At 36.0% G+C, this 22,246-nt stretch overlaps 1 protein-coding gene across 2 annotated transcripts in view; it reads left to right on the forward strand.

Annotated features, from left to right (window-relative positions):
* Positions 1-22,246, forward strand: part of LOC106873906 (DIS3-like exonuclease 2) — an 86,815-nt gene that overhangs the window by 17,633 nt on the left and 46,936 nt on the right. The window contains exons 2-5 of one of the 2 annotated variants that reach the window (XM_014921435.3): positions 1,673-2,941; positions 16,274-16,428; positions 17,755-17,824; positions 22,126-22,214. In XM_014921435.3, the coding sequence (XP_014776921.1) occupies positions 2,218-2,941; positions 16,274-16,428; positions 17,755-17,824; positions 22,126-22,214 (1,038 nt within the window). In that variant the 5' untranslated portion in view covers positions 1,673-2,217. The remainder of the gene's footprint in view (positions 1-1,672; positions 2,942-16,273; positions 16,429-17,754; positions 17,825-22,125; positions 22,215-22,246) is intronic. The other variant, XM_014921436.3, reaches the window with a different exon arrangement.

Below are 22,246 nucleotides of genomic sequence, written 5' to 3' on the forward strand. Positions count from 1 at the left end.
GGAGTTTTATTTACCAATCACATGGATTGTAATTTATTTACCAGTCACATATTGCATGTGGGTAAAGTTACCATTGTGTAGCTTAAGTAGCTAAATCTGGCATTGAGCTGTTTTGGCCCTAAAGCAGTGGCTTCTCTTTTTACCAACATCAATGGAATGGAGATGAAGACTTGCAGGCACAGGCAGCTGATAATATTCAAAACAAGTTCAAAAGATATAAAAGCAACTAAAAAACAAACAAAAACTCCTGCAGGTGCAGATATAAGATCAATCCTGATTGATGGAAGCCCTTTTTTTTTTGTACATCTTGAACAGATTTTGTAATGATTCCTGCCATTTGTTACATTTTAGTGTTAAAGATTACTTTCTCCTTACCTCCTTCTCCCTATTCCCTCTCCCCCCCTCTCTCTCTCTCTCTCTCTCTCTATGTTTTTGTGTATGTTCTTATTCCACTTTTTCAAAGAAATCATTAATTAAAATGAAAGTTAAGCCTAAAGCTTTAACTCTTTAGCATTTAAACCAACCATATTCTGCCTGTTTTCTGTTAAAACCAGCAGATTTAGCTTCTCACTCCTTCCCTACACTGTCATTCTAAAAATGAACAATCACATTATTGAAATATCAAAGCTATGAGGTAATGCATAATTAACCTAAAACAATGAATAAATAAGCATTACACTTGACTGAATAATCCAAGACCTATCTTATATTACAGCTGCACCATAATTCTGAAGTAAATATCTCAATGCTATGCTGCTCTATATTTTAATCCTGCTGTCTTCCTTTATATTTGTATCCATTTTGATTGCAAATAGGGATTACAAGCAGCATTGAAGTAATTTTCTTATATTTCATCAATATTTTCTCTATCCTTAAAGCCTCAAAGCCCGAATTTCTACATTTTCCCTAATTTTGCATGTTTTTTTCTGATCTGATTCCCTCCTCCTTTCATTTTGCTGCCTTTTCAACATTTGATTGTGATTATATCTCTGACTGGCAATTTAACTGATGAATAGCATTATTAATTTCTTGTCTTAATTGGTTATTCATCGACAATTATATGATAACCAATTGACTGTGCCTGCATTGAAATAATTACTTTGGTGATATGAAAATATCTAAATATTTAAATTAACCCATCTGCTCTAGAATTGTAAAATGGATGAAAACAAAAAATGTCTAAATATACAGCCCCTAATATGAACTTTATATCTAATATGTAAATACTTACTGATGATAACAATGGCAATTTAAAACCTGTGGAAAAGCTGTTCATCAGAATGCAATCGATGTAGAAGCATGGCCACAATAATCTCTTATCATCAGCTCTCAAAAGTCATTTCATGTTTTAATTTCAAATAAACTGACAGTTTTCTTTCTTTTTTTCTTTTCTTTTTTTTTTTTTTGTTTAACTTCATTTTTGAATCTAATACTGACCAGCTGTTTACAAGCCTTGTTTAACGCTTCTATAATTGCTCACTACAAGTCTTCTTGCTTGCCTTCCTTGAGTTTCCACAATTTGTCCTAACTGGTCATAAACTTTCATAACTACCAAAGTTTCTCTCTCTTCCCTGCTTTCGCAAAAATTCCAGTAAACTATTTTTGTCCTCGCTACTTTTGTAAATACTCTTATTTCTGGGAAACTATTTTGTAATATTTTCTTTATTCCTAGGCATCGTCTCTGTTAGTGGAAAGGTTTTTGGGGAATTATTGAGAAGAAAAGTATCTAGGAAAAAAGACAAATATATGCCATCCTTGGTCACCGTACAATAAGACTGGGTTATATTTTCTATCACCGCCATTGTCAGCATTGCGTCTACTCTACTGTGGCTACCAGATTTGTTTTGCGTATCAACTGAAGGCACACAATTTATATGCCATATACATCCCTTTGGTGTCAAGAATCAAAATCTGCCTTATATCAACATATCCTTTTTAAAAAATACATCAGAAATTATAATGAAAGATCTCTAACATTTGTTTTTATTTCAACATTAACCTAACTTTTAAATTCGGCTTAACATGTTCATTCAAATTTCTATTAACTCAGTCTCATAAAATAATTAGAAAAACAGTTATATTGAAAATTTAACCATATATATATATATTTCAATTCATATGAATTTGAAATTCTTTCTTCTTTTATTTCTACATAAATATAATGGACAAATATAGCATTTTTAAAGAAATAAAGTGTAAATAGATTTTATTATTTTTATGATGGAGTCTTGTAAAATTGAAAGAAATCCTGCACAAGATGCAATTGAACAAGGTGAGCTGCCTGTTCTAGCAACCGTTTCCAAAAGTAACCAAAAGAATCCTCAACCTCTTTTCTCCGATAAATCATTTGAAGAAGAACTTATCAGGAGAGTTTCAGAAATTCAATTAGTCAGAGAAAATTTATCAGCAATTAAAACTAAGAGAAAAAACAAAAAATCTAGATCTCATAAAAGTATAAATTCTCAGAAAAACTCTGATGCAGAGAAAACAATTCCAAAAGAATTTGAAGAAAGAAACAAATTGAAAAATATTTCTAGGGAGAAAGATGACTTTTGTGAACTGAAAGGTAGCAGTGACTCTGATAATGAAAGCTGTGAATGTGAACACTCCGAGGAAGGTAGTCAGACTTCTTTGAAACAAAAACGTAGGAGACGACGGGTTAAAAAATCCAGGAAAAAAACATTGAGTATAGAAACAGAATTACTTGACACAGCAATAATAAAATGCTCAGGAATTGGTGAAAGTGTAGCAACAGATTTGGAAATCAATGATGATAAAATGTATATAGTTGAAGGACAATCTGTAAAACAGCTCTCAAATTTAGACCTTAAACAAGTTTCTTCTACTCTGTGTACAGGGAAAAAACTGAAAAAGAAAAAGTCCAGTGAATTGGACAATGGGCAAAAATCATCCGATAAATGTATTGTGGCTAAGACTAAAGGTATGTGTGTCTTTCAGTTCTTGCTCACTGAAAGACCATTTTTCTGCTGATATTATAGCATTATTCATTCATTTATTGGTTCTTTTCATAACAAATTCTTTCTCATTCTGTTTCACGTTTTGGAAATGCTTGTGTTTATCCTTTTTCGTTTACATACTTTAACTTTCTCACAAAAACCTAGTTATGTGAATATAGAACACTCAACAGAACAGATGTAGCAAGTCCAAAGGTTGCTTAGAGATATATCTAGTTTTACTGTTTATATGCATTGACAGTTGGATTTTCTTAAGAAGATAGCAAAAAAAATAAAGCTTCTGTTGAATCATTTTTTTAACTTTGTTTGGAATGGTTTCATCGACCATTAAGTTATTTTCAAAGATCCATATTCTTGTAGGGATGTTTTGTGTTGAATGACGTTTATTATTATTATTATTATTATTATTATTATTGTTATTATTATTATTATTAAGAGAAAATACAGGTGTATTCAATATAAAATATCTCCATCAAAATGGTGATAGCAGCAATGGTGGTGGTGTTTTGTTTTGTTGTTGTTGGAATAGCCTGCATGTCTTTTATTGTCTCGTGGCTGTGTGATTAAGAAGCTCACTTTGCAACCACATGGTTTTGGGTTCAGTCCCACTGTGCAACACCTTGGGCAAATGTTTTCTATTATAGCCCCTAGCAGACCAATGCCTTGTGATTGAGTATGGTAGATGGAAACTGTGATGTAGCCCATTGTGTATGTTCGTGTTTGTCACCCACCCACCCACTGCAACCACCACCACCAAAATAAGTATCAGACTTAAAAAATATAAGTACCAGGGTCAATGTATTCAGCTAAGCCCTTCAAGGCGATGCTCTAGCATGGCTGCAGTCCAATAACTGAAGTGAGCAAAAGATGCAAGATAAACAATAAAATAGTTAAGAATTTATTTAAATGTCTTTTTCAATCCAAAACCAAATTGTGTTATTCAGGTTGGACTGTTGAGTGAATTTCTAAGGGTCATTTTCTAGCATACAAGTAAAATCATCCCTTTAAAATTCTCCCAAAATATCAAAGAAATCTTGCACAAGATGCAATCAAACAACCATTTCCAAAAGTAACCAAAAGAATCCTCGATCTCTTTTCTCCGATAAATCATTTGAAGAACTTATCAGGAGAGTTTCAGAAATTCATAGCCAAAGATCCTTTTCCTGATCCTGTAGGGCATACAAAGTTGTAACTATAATTCTTCATTAAATTTAATATCATCATCAGTGTTTAACATCCACTTTTCCATGCTTGCACGGGTCAGATGGAATTTATTGAGGCAGATTTTCTATAGCTAGATGCCTTTCCTGATGTCAAACTTTAACTGTTTGTAAGCAAGGAAATGTTTCTCCGTGGCCAGACATGTTTTCACAGAATGTTGGAAATGAAAAACATTTATTTACAACAATCACACAATGTCAACGCAATGAGTCCCAAACAAATACACACACACACACACACACACACACTTGCATCTACATGCGTTATTGCATACATACACACCTACATGCACACACTACGATCTTCTTTCAGTTTCCCTCTGCCAATCCACTCTTACAAGGCTTTGGAACCATAAGAGAAGACAGTTGCCCAAGGTGCCATGCTGTGAGACTGAACCTGAAACTATGTGGTTGGGACGCAAGCTTCTTAACCACACAATCACATATACACCTACAAATATCAGTATGTCAAATTAAGAGATAGTCTGACTGTGTAGTACATCACCAGTCTTTATAGACAATGGTCTCTTTAGTAACTTACTACTGTACTAAACCTGTCTTAGTAAGCTTAGCTTTTAGCTCTCTGAAGTAAAAAAATAATATTCTTAAGTAAGTAGTTGGACACTGAACTCCAGGATGCTAGATTTGGTTTCTCTTGTGCCTTAGCCTTTTCCCACTGAGCAGACCAAGGTATCTACTATAACAATACTCTTGTGTATTTCTCTGTTACATCACATGAATGAGAAAGAAGAGGTGATAAATGAATAAGGAGGGAGTGATAGATGAATAAGGAAGGAAGGGGTGATGGTGAACTTGGTAGTGGGATGATGGAAGTTCTACAGTGAAAAAATAGAAATCAAACAGCGTTTCAACTCAGTGTGTGTGTGTGTGTGTGTGTAAAAGGGAGTCATGTGAATGTTTGTGTGTGTGTGTATGCAATGGAAGTGGGATGGTGAACATTCAACGCTGAAAAGAAAAATCAAACAGCGTTTCAACTCTGTGTGAGTATATCTGTGTATGTGTGTGCATGTACAAGGGAAGTATGTGAATGTTTGTATCTGTGATTATTATGTACCATGTTTATATATAAAGTACTACAATTAGCCATCATTTTTTTACAGCACAGGACCAGCTAGTATGATATATAATACAGAAACTTAATTGTATTGTATTACTTACTAAACTGTCCTATTATCTTTCTGTGTTATATTATTGCTGCACAATTATTGTTCAATATATCCAATAGATACAACCTTTACAAAATTTTTAATTGTTATTTTTAATCAATTAATGTCACTGGAGACCTATTAAAGAATCACCTGATGCAGTATACATCCTGTATTTCTTAGATTGGTAACAGGATATAAATAAATCATCATCATCATCATCATCATCGTTTAACGTCTGCTTTCCATGCTAGCATGGGTTGGACGATTTGACTGAGGACTGGTGAAACCGGATGGCAACACCAGGCTCCAATCTGATTTGGCAGAGTTTCTACAGCTGGATGCCCTTCCTAACGCCAACCACTCAGAGTGTAGTGGGTGCTTTTATGTGTCACCCGCACGAAGGCCAGTCAGGCGGTACTGGCAACGACCACGCTCAAAATGGTGTATTTTATGTGCATATAATAATAACAATGGACTTTCCCATCACAGATGATGCGTGAGTGCTCAGCTTTTGTGAAACAACCTGTACAAATGATTTGTTTATAATGATCAAATGTTCATGCTGCACTTTAGCTCCCTCTCTCCATCAAATCAATGTTGCCTGATCAGGTGCATAGTGTACCATGCGTCAGGTGTGGAAGTGATTGCAGAGTAATGTGAGATGAAGTGTTTTGCTCAGGAACACAATGCACCACCCGGTCTAGGAATTGAAACCACGATCTTGTGATTGTGAGTGCAACACCCTAACCACTAGGCAAATGGCCTAGTGGTTAGGGTGCAAAAATTATAATTTTTGGCACAAAACCAGTAATTTTAACGGGAAGGGGATAGTTGATTACATCAACCCCAGTGTTCAACTGTTACTTATTTTACAGACCTGGAAAGGATAAAAGGCAAGGTTGACCTCCGCAGAACTATAATAACTCTTTCTTGTACTGGCAAGGGTGGGGAAGTTGATTACATTGACCCTTGACCTGGAAAGGACGGAAGGTAAAGTTGACCTCAGAATAATTAATACAATCAGATAAGTCCCCCTCCACCACCACCAAATTAAATACAAAGCTATCCACAGTGGAAATTGAACTTAAGTTGTAAAGTGGGGGTAACTAAATATCTCAACCCATTCAACCCCCTTGGCACCTACTGACCTGAGAAGACTCTTGCTTCTGTAATGGAAACTTACTGTTTGAAGTGATTTAAATAAAAACCTTCCATCAAAACTTCATGTTAATAAATGTTCCAAACACCAGCTTAACCCATTAAGTCCCACTGTCCTATAAATAGGACACTAAATCGTCGTCGTCGTCGTCGTCGTCGTCGTCGTTTAACGTCCGCTTTCCATGCTAGCATGGGTTGGACGATTTGACTGAGGACTGGTGAAACCAGATGGCTACACCAGGCTCCAATCTGATTTGGCAGAGTTTCTACAGCTGGATGCCCTTCCTAACGCCAACCACTCAGAGAGTGTAGTGGGTGCTTTTACGCGTCACCCGCACGAAGGCCAGTCAGGCGGTACTGGCAACGGCCACGCTCAAAATGGTGCATTTCATGTGTCACCCGCACAAAAAAAAAAAAAAAAAAAAAGATTTCGTGTGTCGCCCGCACATGAGCCAGTCCAGGGGAACCAGCAACGATCTCGCTCGAAAATCCTACAATGGCCCCGCACAAGAGCCAGTCCAGGGGCACTGGCAATGGTCTCGCTCGAAAAATTTCTTGTGTCACCCGCACAAGAGCCAGTCCAAGGGCACTGGCAACGATCTCACTCGAAAGATTTCATGTGTCGCCCGCACATGAGCCAGTCCAGGGGAACCAGCAACGATCTCGCTCGAAAATCCTACAACGGCCCCGCACAAGAGCCAGTCCAGTGGTACTGGCAACAATCTCGCTCGAAAAATTTCTTGTGTCACCCGTACAAGAGCCAGTCCAGGGGCACTGGCAACGATCTCACTCGAAAGATTTCATGTGTCGCCTGCACATGAGCCAGTCCAGGGGAACCAGCAACGGTCTCGCTCGAAAATCCTAAGCTATATCACATTGTCTCAGTATCCTATTTATAGGACACCAAGAATTTCCATTTCTACTTGAACTAAAGGGGTTTTAATAATTATTTTTTTCATTTTAACCTATTTTCAATAATTTGTAAACATTTAAAAGTAATATTCAGAAATTTAAGTACTCTGGGAGTTAATGGGTTAATGACAGTAAGAGACTGCGAGTGAAATCGTTCTGTAGGTGAAGACCAGCTCACTCCTTGCTGCCCAACTCAGGTGAAGCATACAAGCTAAGGGGTGAAATGCTTGTGACCCTGAGGTACCAGCTGATGATACAGAAGCGTTTCCAGCATTGCAACAGATTTATAAGAGCTTGCAAAACCTCTGAGTAGCTTCTGTAGTTTCTGTGTGGGGCAAAGCATCTCTGATGTTCTTTCTTTTTTTTCAACCACTTACTAAATTCTTCATTATTTTCAAAATTAATTAAAACAAAAGCAGTGTATTTCAACAGAAATATGGTATCGAAAGGGTTAACCTAGCACTTACTCATTTCCATCACCACCATCATCATCATCATCGTTCAACGTCCGTTTTCCATGCTGGCATGAGTTGGACAGTTTGACTGAGTCCTGGAAAGCCAGTGGCTGCACCAGGCTCCAATTTGATCTGGCAATGTTTCTATAGCTGGATGCCCTTCCTAACACCAACCACTCCAAGAGTGTAGTAGGTGCATTTTACATGCCGCAGCACAGGAGCCAGTCAGGCGGACCTGGCATCAATCAGGTTTGGATAGTGCTTTTTACATGCCACCAGCATGGGAACCAGTCAGGGTGCATTGGCACTGGCCACATTCGGGTGGTGCTTTTTACGTGCCACCGGTACAGGAGCCAGTTTTAATGTTTATAACTTTCTTACTTGAAAGGACTTTTATTTAAAATGGAGCAAATTCTGCCAAGGTCGATTTTGCCTTTTATCTTTTTGAGGCCAATGAAATAAGTACCAGTTAAGCATTAGGGTGAGTATAATCAACTAACCTCCTTCCCCAAAACTTTCAGGCCTTGTGTCTTAAGTGGAAAGGATATTATGGTTGTCAGTAAAAACAAACATTTGTCTCTACAGAGCACATTATTAACCTATATTAAACTGAAAAAAACTTTCAGAACTTATTTTTGGTTTCTGAAGATTATGGGGAGGTGTGTGATACCAATGAGACAGAACATTCAGCTTCTTTTCAAATAATTACAAATAACAAGCCAGTGAAAGACCTTTTACATATTCTCTCAGTTCAAGCCAGTGAAGTAGCCTCAACATGCTCATTTGACCTGCTAAAAATAACAATCAAATTTTCTTCAAATCACATTCTATCATCTGAAAACAAGGACACAGATAATGTAAACCAAAATATTACATTAAGACAAGATGGTTACATGTTTGTTGTTTTGTATAAAGAAAATATAAGTCAAAGACAGGTTCAGCTGTAGCTGTGGAGTGCAGATTTTTACTTTGCCACAATGTGATTTGAGGTTTGAACCCACTGCACAGCACTTTGAGCTAGTGTCTTCCACTCTAACCTTAGGTTGATTAATTCCTTGTCAATAGAATTTGGTAGCCTGAAACTGTACAGAAGCATTTATTGTATGTGTTTGGGCATAACACTTTTAAATAGTGTGGTGGATCGCAGCTCTTTATATACAAGGGTTACTCAGCCATTTGATGAAGATTGATAAAATAAATACTTGTCTAAATAAGTAATGGGATACCTCTGGCTCTATTCCTAACATCAAAATTCTAAATATAACACCTAATATTCTTTACAGAAACTGGCACTTTTTAGAACTGCCAACATCTTGCAAAAGGTATTCACTAAGATTATGTAACTTGATGGAGAGCATCACCATCATCTTCGTCATCTCCATCATCCATGTTCCATGCTAGCATGGGTTGCAGAGTTTAACAGGACCCAACAGTTCTAAGGTCTGCCTTCTGTGCCAAGTTCTGCCTGCTTTGACATGGTTTCTATGGCTAGATGTCCTTACTAATGCCAACCACTTTATAGAGTGTACTGGGTGCTTTCATTTTATGGGACCAGCTCTAGTGAGGTCACCATGTAGCTTGCAAGACTAAGATCTTCTTCAACTGAGTATGGCTACAGTAGAAAGGGAGACAACTTTATGCTAGGAGATGAGAATTTAAAGTATGGTAGAAGGGACCAGAGCAGAACAGGTTTTTTGCCGAGCTACATGTCTACTCACATTATAGAAGAATGGATGGAAATAAGTGGGGGAGCACCTAGTATGGACTCAATTAAATTTCTAAGGCATATTAAAAGATAATAGTAATAATAATAATCCTTTCTACTATAGGCACAAGACCTGAAATTTGTGGGGAGGTGACTATTCGATTACATCAACCCTAGTGTTTCATTGGTACTTAATTTATTGACCCCGAAAGGATGAAAGGCAAAATTGACCTTAGTGGAATTTTAATTCAGAATGTAGCAACAGGCGAAATATTACTAAGCATTTCGTCCAGTGTGCTAACAATTGTGCCAGCTCACCACCTTAATAATAATAATAATGCTTTCAAATTTTGCCACAAGGGCAGCCATTTTGGGGAAGGGGATGTGTCAATTACATTGATCCCAGTGTTCGACTGGTACTTCATTTATCGACCATGAAAGGATGAAAGGCAAAGTCGACCTTGGTGGAATTTGAACTCAGAACATAGCAACAGGCAAAATACCGCTAAGCATTTCGCCTAGCATGCTAACAATTCTGTCAGCTCACTACCTTAATAATAATAATAATAATAATTATGGTTTCAAATTTTGGCATATGGTCAGTAATTTTGGGGTGGTGGGGTTAAGTCAATTACATTAACTCAGCTAGTATTTATGACAAAAGGCAAAGTCCACCTCAGTAGAATTTGAACTCAGAACATGAAGACCAATGAAATGCTAAGCATTTTGCCAGGTGTGCTAATGATTCTGCCAGCTCATTGCCTTAATAATGACAGACTCTCCTATCGAAGGTGACATATGAGGGGTCAGCTTTTACCAAACAACCTGTACAGGTGATTTGTTTATAGTGATCAAATGGATGTGCTGCACATTAGCTCTATCCTGCCATCAAATTGACATTGCCTGAACAGGTGTACTGTGTACCACACATTGGGTGTACAGTGTACCTTGCACCAGGTGTCAAAGTGTTTTGCTCATGAGCACAATACACTACCTGATCTAGGAATTGAAACTATGATTTTGTGGTCTTGAATGCAACACCCTAACCACTAGGCCATGCACCCTGACATAATAATAATAATCTGAGGCCTTTGTTGTGACTTGACAGACAGTACCAACCCCCAGTAGACAACATCTTCAATCAATAACCTCAAGTTATTGTATACTGTGCAACATCTATAATAACAATAATAACCTACATAAAATACTGGCTATGTAATCTCAAATGTTAAAACAAACTTATAATTTTCTTATGTTTTCTTAAACATTCTCTAGAACAATACTATGTGCAAAACCAAATATATGACACCCTAGGCATAACACCAACTTGAACTTCTAACTTATTGTCTCTTAAAGTTTCTGGGTGAAACTTGGAGCCAACTTGTACAAATACAAAGAAAAAGTCAAACATATAATAATAATAATTGTTATTTAGGCAGAAAGACGCCAGTAGTTTAGAAAGGAGTTTGTTAGTCAATGCCATTGGCCTCAGTCCAAACCTGGTGCTTGATTTTGTTAATCCTGGTGAGATAAAAGGCAGTATTGACCTTGGCAGGAATTGAACTTAGAATGTAAAGATCTGGAACATACACTGTTTGCTCACCAACTTTTGATTCTGAGTTAGGCACAAGGCTAGCAATTTTCAGGGGAGTGGGGAATTGATTCCCTTGCCCTCCCCAGTAAATGACTGCTACTTATTAATTTTATTAACCCAGGAGGGATGAAAGGCAAAGTTGACTGTGGCAGGATTTGAACTAGTTAATACAGAGATAGAGTAATTATTTAATGATGAAATATAGCCTTATCTATGGAACCTATAAGCCCTTTCAGTTGTCAGATTGTTGGCATCATCATTTAATGTCTGTTTCCCATGCTGGCATGGGTTGAACAGTTGTTTAGTTTAATCAAGATGTTCACTCTTAGTATATGTAACAGCATATTTTGCTCAAGGATTAAAGCCAAATTCTTATAGAATTTGAAAATTTGAGCCCAGTTTGAATCATTTGTTGGTCATTTTGCCATACAACATTTATTTTTATGCAAGTGTCCAGTTTATCTTTCCAAAGTTCAGCATTTTCAGAGTATGTCACTTGTTGTATAGCCCTAGGTCAGTTCTAATTTAGCTGTCCCATCTTTTTGTATATCTAGTACTACATTAAGCATTGGTGTTGGCCACATAGAAAGCGTTTGTGCCAGTGCTGTTGCCACATGAAAAACACTGGTGATGGTGTCACGTAAAAAGCACTGGTGATAGTGCCATATAAGAAGCACCCTGTACATCTTATAAAGTGGTTGGCATTAGGAAGGGTATCCAACTGTAAAACCCAAGCAAAAACAGACTATGGAACCTGGTGCAACCCCTGGCCTTGCCAGTTCCTGTCAAGCGCCCCTCCCCCCATGCCAGCATGAAAAATGGACATTAAATGATGATAATAGTTCTTCCTTTTATTTAAGACAAAAGGATATTGAGATTTGGTTGCTATTTCTAGCAGGTTGAATGATTTCATAAAGATCTTGTTGACTCAGAAGGGAGACAACTGCATTATTGGTTTTTAACATTTGAAGGAAATGGATGATACAAGCTGGGTGAAGAGAGACTGTGAGATGGTGAGAATTGGCAGATATTTATTGTAGATATAGCCTAAAGCCGACCAGGCTGGGACAAACATGAGAGCATTGAACATCACAGGAAAGATGATGTAAATAGTGCTGATGATAATGGAAACAGTAATGAAGATTATATTCATATAATGTATATATGTGTGTATGAATATTTATACACACTTATATGAATGGATGTATGCACATGTACAACATGTGTACATGTGCATACATCTGTTCATATAAATGATGCATACAAGCACCAGTTTTATGAGAACAGTGGTCCCAATAAGAAATGCTTGTAACATCATGACCTGTCAAACCCATGCCAGCTTGGAAAATGAATGTAAAATGACAATGAGGAGGTTATGTGTGTATGTATGTGTAAGTGTTATTTCTTTCTTCTGATGTATATAGCCGTAAGGCTTCGTGCCATTATATATGCATAATTCTTCATATGTTGTATTTATACAATGTCTTGTTTGTTTCAGTCTTAGTATAAATTCGTTAGCTTTTTCCCAGTAGCTTAATAACAGCTCTGGCACCTCCAAGATTGAATGGTCTCAATGGTAATGGCACAAAACCACTGTGATATTTTAGGTCATTGACTGATGAGGAAAACTCAGCTGTAAATATTTTGTGTATCGTGTGTTTGTCTATATTTTCCATCTGTTAAGTTTTCATTTAGTTTCCCATTTGCTCTGCTTTCGTCTAACTTTTTCTCTTTGTTGTGTTCTGTCTGTTCAACCCTATATATATATATATATATATATATATATATATATATATATATATATATATATATACATACACACACACACACACACACACACACACATACACATTGTGAGACAGAGAGAGTGTGTGTGTGCGTGCGCATACATTTATAAATATATACACTGAAATTCAGTCATTCATAACCAGCAATAAGAAAAAAATGTTGTTACGTCAATGGTGCTTCTATTCAGTTTGAATGTCTTAAGCTATTTGATTTCTTTCAATGCAAGGAAATAATCAAATTAATATCTGTGAAATTGGAAATTTTAACACATTATAATATAATAATGGGCATTGTATTTTTATATATTCATATGTGTGTGTGTATTGCTAGTACCTCCAGACTGGCCTTCGTGCCGGTGGCACATAAAAGCACCCACTACACTCTCGGAGTGGTTGGCGTTAGGAAGGGCATCCAGCTGTAGAAACTCTGCCAAATCAGATTGGAGCCTGGTGTAGCCATCTGGTTCACCAGTCCTCAGTCAAATCATCCTACCTATGCTAGCATGGAAAGCGGATGTTAAATGATGATGATGATGATATATATGGTATATTGTGTGCAAATCTGTGGAGTCAAGAGTCTTGAAGTTAGAGTCAGTAAAAATGTACCATCTCTGATTCAATTAAATATAAATTATAATATACTAGTTGGCACCATGCCATCAAAAATGACGGCTAATTGTAGTATTTTATATATAAATAAGGTACAAAATAAGGTACATAATAATCACAGATACAAGCATTCACATACTTCCCTTGTACATGTACACATATACATGCATAAACTCAGAGTTGAAATGCTGTTTGATTTTTCTTTTCAGCGTTGAATATTCACCATCCCATTTCCACTGCACACAAACACACACACACGCACACACATACACACACACACATACACTCACACAGAGTTGAAACACTGATTTTTTTCACCCCTTCCTTTCTCATTCATGTGTTGTGACAAAGAAAAACAGAATATACATGATGCACTCTTTGCCACTTCCTTTCTCTCACTCTTTCTCTCTTAGTCAGGGCTATTACTCTAACTACTTCTTCACTGAATTACTATTTTCTCTCCTCTCCCTTCACTTATTCTAATTTCAACTCAGAACATAGCGACGGGCGAAATACTGCTAAGCACTTTGTCCAGCGTGCTAACATTTCTGCCAGCTCACTGCTTTGTGACAATGAAATAGTGCCACTTCTGTTGTTCCCTAGCTGATGAGGGAACAGAAAGTGTATAGGTAGGAGCAGTTGTGATTCACCTGTTACCACTGCTGTTGCATCCTTCATTGAAGTGCTGTCAGTGTTTAAGGAATAGTCTTGATCTTGTCATAACTATGTATGTTTTGATCTTCATGGGAGTCCATAACATGGAGATTATGTCTGTAATTTTAGCACAACAGGTGGTTGTACTTAATAACAACTCAACAGATATCTTATTGATAAATAACTGGAATTTTCCTTGCATCTAGTTACAAACTTCTGCTTAATTGAAACTTAGTATATTTGAAATTGTACAGGTTTCACTGTACACAGTTTTAATAGGCAAACTACATATATATATATATTCATTTGTATATTTTTTTTAGTAATATTTAGCAGAAGCAAAGAGTGACTGTAATATGAATGAACATTTTATAAACCATGATTCCACTGTAATACCAGTAGAGGTGATTTTGAGACCAGAATCCAATTTGATTTAAAAAGTGATGCTACCACTTTCAACTGAATACCAACACAGGAAGTTTGTTTGAATTAGTTCACTTTGAAAACGTCATAAGTAATGGACCTTTGATGAAATTACAGTGACTAGGATGCACAATTGCATACAGAGCAATATGTAGTTGCTGCAATTGAAGCATATGTTGGTCATTGTTATTTATTTATACTGTAGAAAACTTTTTTAATAAAAAGTTTTGGATGTGAATATACTTCCACTCTTCATTTTCGCTTATATATATACATATATATATATATATTTACATACATATATATATACTGTATATTACATATATATTATATCATACTTTGATACTGTGTGGACTAAAATCCCCATTGACAAGCCACTGGTATTTATAGAGTGTTAAACACTTTTGGTATGCAAATTAGGGACTCCTTCATAGAGTAACTGCTGCATTTGTTGAGTATATAAACAGTTTGGCTGCTTGTTTCTCTAGAGATTGTCAAAATGATGTGAATGCTTCGGCTGGGAACCCAATAAGGTTTGAAAATTGATTAAGGAGAAATGGTTAAAATTTGCCCTATTTATAATTATACCATATGTTATGTATATATATCTCTATGGAACATTGGCCATCGATGACTTTTCTCCACTGTTCTTGGTTCTAGGTTATCCTCTCTTGAGTTGGTTTTGAATTATAATCAATGCTCCTGTAACTTTGCTATTTTCTAGGTAGGGTTGTTGGCCCTTTTACTTCTGGGGAGACATGCTGCCTATTCGTCTAGCCTCTATCCTTGGACCTGTCTGTCATGGAAGGCCCTACCAGGAGCTAGTATTCCACTGGCATAGCTCTCAGGGTCATTCACACACATAAGCTACCACTGTACAACAAGGGCTGGACCTTGTGATGAATATATCTTTCTGTGTATCTATCAATGTGTGTGTATGTAGCTGTTTGAATTATAGAGCATTTAAAAGAAATGAGAGAATAAAACAGCATATTATTCAATGACTAATATAATTTTTGCTGACAAATAAGAGGAAATAACTCCAGACATATTCAGTCTTATTCTGACTTCATTAATGAACCATAGACTTTGCGATAATTGTTGCAATAGTGATGAAAGAATTATTAAGGAAATGTACAATATTGTACATTGGTTGGTGCAGGAAAATAGTATCATTTATAAAAGAAAATAACTGAATTCATATTCATTTATTTTAAACATGTGAATGTTTTTGTTTAACCCTAGGTCAACCCTGATTGAGTTGACTCATGATGCAGTTATTATCACCCTGTCTTTATAGACGCATCAAGAATTATATTATTTTATGGCTTTCCCTTTTTAAAGATGGTGTGGTGTGATAAAACTCATTTTCTGTTTGATATTTCTTCTCCTCACAGTCTGCTGACATACCTCAATTATTATTATCATTATTGCTGCTGCTGCTGCTGCTAAATGTACTGTTTCTTACAGACATTGTCTGACATTTGTTTGTCTTTTCAAATTCTAGTGATTTTATTAGCATTTAAATTATTTTTGTTTCCATGTGAATGTCATCCAACATCATCTACATTTTCATGAGCAATTTTCTATCTAGTATTTGTTTGTTCCGCAGAAGTAAAAGGTTCATATTCACAGCTTCTTGAAGAAGTTGAGAAGCCATTATTTTACCAACCTGCTGACGAGATAGTGTTACTATTGTCGTCAATGGCGCACAGGGGTGGTTCCAACCCGATGGATCCTCATCTCAATAAGAACTGTAACAACCAGGTAAGTAAAATCAATATAAAGACCAAGTGAAATATCACTTGCTTCTCAACAACTGTTGTCCTCTTCTATCATTATTCCAGTAATTATTAACCCTTTAGCATTTAAACCGGCCATATCTGGCCTTAATATTCTACTTGTTTTATGTTTAAACTGGCTAGATCTGGCTTCTCACACCTATCTTACAATGTTATTCTGAAAATAAGCAATCACATCAGTGAAATCTCAAAGCCACAGATAATTCAGGATTAATTCGAAACAATATGAATAAAAGGTTCATATTCGCAGCTTCTTGAAGAAGTTGAGAAGCCATTATTTTCCCAACCTGCTAATGAGATAGTGTTACTATTGTTGTCAATGGTGCACAGGGGTGGTGCCAACCCAATAGATCCTCATCTCAATAAGAACTGTAACAACCAGGCGAGTAAAATCAATATAAAGACCGAGTGAAATATCACTTACTTCTCAACAAGTGTTGTCCTCATGCTGTCTCTTCTATTATTATTCCAGTTTGAATGCTAAAGGGTTAATGTTCCAAACTTGGTGACAAATACAGCCACCATATAAATCTACATGGTATCATATATATCAGTGTTTTTCAAAGTGGATGCCAAGTAGTCCCAGAATTTCATAAAATAAATCTGGGGTTCCATGATATAAACTGTGTTTTAATGAAATTTAATAAGAATTTACTTTATGTAAAAAAAACTGATGGTATTCACCATTTTCAAAATGTTATGTGTTATTGAGTGAGAGAGCAGCACATGCCATCAAAGTGACTCTGAGGTGCAAATGTATGAAGCCCAATATACTACCAGTCTGACAAGGGTACACCAGGCACTCCTTTAGTTCCTCCTCTGTCCACTTGAGGATTCCAGTGCCATACTAAATTGCTGTAACTGCATGCAATTTTATTGCCGAAATTATGCTCCTTTTCTTTTATATTCCCCTTAATGCCTTCCAATACTGTTCCCTAGGACCCAACAATAATTGGCACTATCTGCACCTTCTCATTTATTTCAAAGAGTCCTATTTTATTCCATTTTACTTTCATTTGCTGTCGGAATCCCATTCTACTGGCTTCACTCCTGATCCAGCATTCAATTACTGTTTGGTTTGCCTCTTTATCTCACCTTCTTCTCTGCCTCTGGTTTTGTATACAAGCAGTCTCTAGATGACAACTGGGCCTGTGCTACTTGAACACACGACACCTGCCAGGCGAAAGGCTTTCACCTTTGGTTGCAACTTCATTAACACCGTTATTTGATACATTTGTATTAGACGTTTTCACTTAACAATGAGGTTTATGGTTTTTTATTATTATTGTAGCCACCCAACAAACAAAACTACAGACCACAGTTTAAACAGACATACCCTCAGCCACCAAATGGAATTTTAGGTAAATTACATTTTGCAAATTCAAACAAAAATTAAATTAAATATTGTTTCTTTTTATAATTCTTGAAAATAATGTATATTTTCCCTTTCATTACTATCTCTAATTTTGTACAACCTTTATGTAGATTCCGTTTTCTAGTACATCTATCCTCGTTTATCACTAATTAATTTGTTACTGATCTGGGATAATATAATACACTTGTGAGTCATGTTATGCTTAACAACGTGGTTGACAATCAAAGATTCTGTTTAGACTACAAAAGCATGCATCAGTGACCATCCACAATGCTCAGGAAAACCTGGGGTCAAGGAACAAAACCAATTTTTCCCATATGTTCTATCATTCATTTATAACTGATTTGTTTTAAAAAGGTGTTTTTTGTTTTTAACCAAACACCTGTGATAAATGAAGATAGATGTACTTTCCAAAAGAATCTTCTTACATGGTTTTGTTTCACTGAAATATATATTATTATATTATTGTTAAATATCTGTAATTCTTAATAATATTTTTAATGCTTTGAATTGCTTAATATTATCTTGAATAATACTTATTTTCTAGATATCTATACAAGTACTAGTGAAACAGTAGAATCCTAATAAGCTAGAGATATTCTACATCATTAAAAACCATAATACAAATACAGTAATCCCTTGCCATATTGCGATTCACTTATCGCGGTTTATTATTTAAGCTTACATCGATTCCTCCACGGTGTTGTTTTCCATTTATAATAAAATAAATATATACTATAAAAATAATTTTAAAAATATATATAGTACAGTATTGTTTTTCCTTCGCAGATTTTCACCTATTGGGTTTTGGAACGTAACATCCGTGATAGTCAAGGGGTTACTGTAGTTCAAACAATGAAATATGTTTTATGGTGTGAAGAAGATGTCTAATGTCTCAGACATTTGTCCTTCTTTGGAAACAGAAAGAGAAGAAAAAAAAGACTAAAGATTGTAACACTAGGATACAAAATCACAAACCTTCATTTGCAGTGTAGCTCCCTAGTGTTAAAGCTTTCTCTTCTTCCTCATGGCATAAAACAATTTACGTTGTTTGAACTATGTAAATACTACAGTCTATACTGTTTATCTATTTAATACTTTGTATCCATAGAGGGAAAGGTTTTTGAGTTTAGTACTTTGCTCAGAGTAGGAGGCATAACACAAAGACGTTTGATCTTATGACTTTGTGGTCAGTCGTCTAGCTTCTTTAATCACTTAGTCATTGGACCAGATTATTTTTCCATTAATGGTTATTTCTTATCTTCATAATGGTCATCTGGTTAATATGGTTGACCTTTGACCACATTAGTCATAAATCCAGATTTTACTGCTGCCATTGTGTTACATGTGTCCCAGTCTGCCTTGTTAATTAAATAAAACTCACTGGTTTCACTGTGGGAGTTGAATTATTAACAATAGGAAGAACATAGAACAGTAAAGGAATTGTATCAACAAATAGCTATTTCCTTGTTCAATCAGGGATGGAAAATAGTAAATTTTAAAAAATAATTTACTGAAATGGAAAAATGAATATAAAATGGTAAAAATTAAATGATTTCCTGAAATAATGTATTTTCTTCTTTTATCCTAATGAATATTAGTTGGCTACATAGAATAATTTAATGTCAACCTTCTTTAGTGATTATATAATTTGACTTGATAGTATTCCTTTCCTCTATCTACTCCGTTATTTTGTCAATTTGCCTTAACCTGACAGAATCAGACAAAATAATACAAGATTAGCAAGGATATGCTCTGATACAGATGAACCCTGCATTTATATATTGCTTTAATATTAAAGATTTCATTTTAAATACATTTTCCTTCTACTTATTTCTAAGTAGGATTTGGTGATAGACTTAATCCATCACCCAGTTTAATACTAATGTTTGGTCTTTAGATGTCTTGAATGGAATCCAGTCTAGCAAGCATTCTGGCCAAGTTTTTGAAGGCCTTAAAAAGGATTACAGGTACCAACCTCATTCTTTTGACAAAGCTATAAAACAATGTTAAAAGCTAGAAGTTATGTATTTGAATTTTGAGGAATGATTTGACATGACAAATGGAACATTACACAATGTCCTCAAAAATAAAAGTGGTTTCTATGTGATATGCAATTTTGAATTGTAATACACTTAAGCACTGTATACAATAAGCTCATTCACCCATGCTGACACCATGTAAAAGGCACACAGTAGACTCTATAAAGTGGTTGGCATTAGGAAGGGCATCCGGTCAGAGAAACCATGCCAAAACATACAACTAGAGCCTGGTGCAGCTCTCCTGCTTACCAGCTCCTGTCAAACCATCCAACCCACGCCAGCATGGAAAACGGATGTTAAATGATGATGATTAAAAACATGAACTTTTCTCTTCTACACAAAGGAGCTTTGTTACAAAAGAATACCATCAGTCTTCAGTCTGAAGTTTATATATTACTTACAGCACACTGGAACTATACTCAATATTATAAGTAGTCCAGAGTCCTTGATAGTTCATATAACTGAATCTGTCCATTGCTTCTTTTACGCAACAAATATGAGTATTTTGTTATTTTTGCAATGGCGGCACTCAGTTAAAATCTGTACTCCACAGATTTTTATTTTATTTTATTTTATTCTATTTTCCCTTATAAGACATATAAGGTCAATTATAATGTGTGTGGTTCTATGATGTACAACAATTGCAACTGTTGAGTCCCAATGTAGCAGACCTATGCACTAGCATAGCTTGGGAGGGGGGGCAGTCCACCCAAGGCAGCACTTTTAAAGGGGTGCCACCTTTCATCATGTTGTAAGCTATTGCTGTAGGCAAAATATGTTTTTTGTGGTATCTGGGAGAAGCAAATGTAAGGGCCGCCTCAGGTAGCACACACTCTAGCTACGCTAGTGGATCTATGGAAGCACAAGGCATATTGACTAGGTTGTTGGGTTCATGATCATAAAGCTATACGTTTTGATTCCCATCCCAAGCAGTATGTTGTCTCCTTGAGCAAGGTACTTCACTTCATGTTGCTCCAGTTCACTCAGCTTGGGTTAACCTTGCAGCAGGAAGGTTTCCTGCCTAGTGGGAGTCATAAGAGGCTGGAGCAGTAGTGGAGCCCAACATTATTGTCTGCTATAGAAAGTCTATCATGATATCCCAATTAGCCCATGGCTTCAACTTGATAGTGATGATGATCATCATCATAATCAAGAAATGCTCCAGCTGTGATTATCCTCTCTCTTTAAAATTATCAAGACTACATTATTTTATGTGTACTTCCCCTTTGTAAGATGGTAGAGTGTTATATGAAGGAGATCTAGCCTCATTGGCTCATTTAAGGTGGAAGTTAACAAGCACCTTTTTTTCTCCACTGTCCATCACAATGGCTATCAACATCTCCTCCTTTTCCATTGTTGAAGTACATCAAAATCTAACTCTGTGTACATTCTTAACAATATGAGGTCTGATCTATAATTATCAAGACTGGTGCTATAAAAAGAAAACTACAACACACTTCAATTCAGCATTTAATCTCCTTTGAAGATGTCCCCTTCTGAAGCCACACACTTTATCCAGTGTTGATTCTATTGAGGGAAGCATTCCCAGAACTCCTTTTCTGGGATAGGGAGCAGCTGCCTTATCACATTCTCTTAGATTTCCTCAGCATCTTGAAATCTTTTCACATTCAAGTGGGATTTGATTTTTGGAAAGAGGAAAAGAGGTAAAAAGTGTAGGTATGACCAAGCTTTTGGCAAAATTTGATGCAGATTCTCTACTCAATTTTCTCTACCATGGTCACTGATGGAACCTCTGTGGTGTGGTGAAATAACCGCCCTCTACACCCTTTACTACCAAGCACTGATATAAACAACAGAAGTGAGTGAGAATGCTATAACTTAGTATGCACATGCAATAGAGTTCAAAGTCAATCTGCCAAGCAGCTTCACTCTGTGTACTTGAGCTCTGTTACCATAGCAACAGTCCTGATGCTTTTGGATCAGATCAGACCTAGTATTTTTTTTGTTTGATAAAACCCTATTAAAATAAAAAGACATAAACCCCTTCTAGTATTATTATTCCTACTCCACTAAGTTTCTAAAACTACGAGGCTATGTAAAGAAGCAAATAAAATAGTAATTCAATGATTTACACTGAGATCATTGTTTTAATTGTTTCTGGCTTATTTACATGTTGGCTTTTGTATTTAATATGTTTAAAGTCTAGAACTACTCATCTCTGTTCTCGAAACATGCTTCACACAAATTCATGCACAACTTTCGTTTCTGTCTTTAATTCTCACAGGTCATGCACCTCACAACTTCACACCAATGTACAAAATGTCAAATCAAGCTCAACCTCCTCCGAATAACCAGACAAACAACACCTCTTATGTATGTTAGGATCTTCTAAAATCTTTCTTCTA

The sequence above is a fragment of the Octopus bimaculoides genome, chromosome 3 (genome assembly GCF_046866305.1).
Source record: "Octopus bimaculoides isolate indiv1 chromosome 3, ASM4686630v1, whole genome shotgun sequence".
Taxonomy (NCBI): Eukaryota; Metazoa; Mollusca; class Cephalopoda; order Octopoda; family Octopodidae; genus Octopus; species Octopus bimaculoides.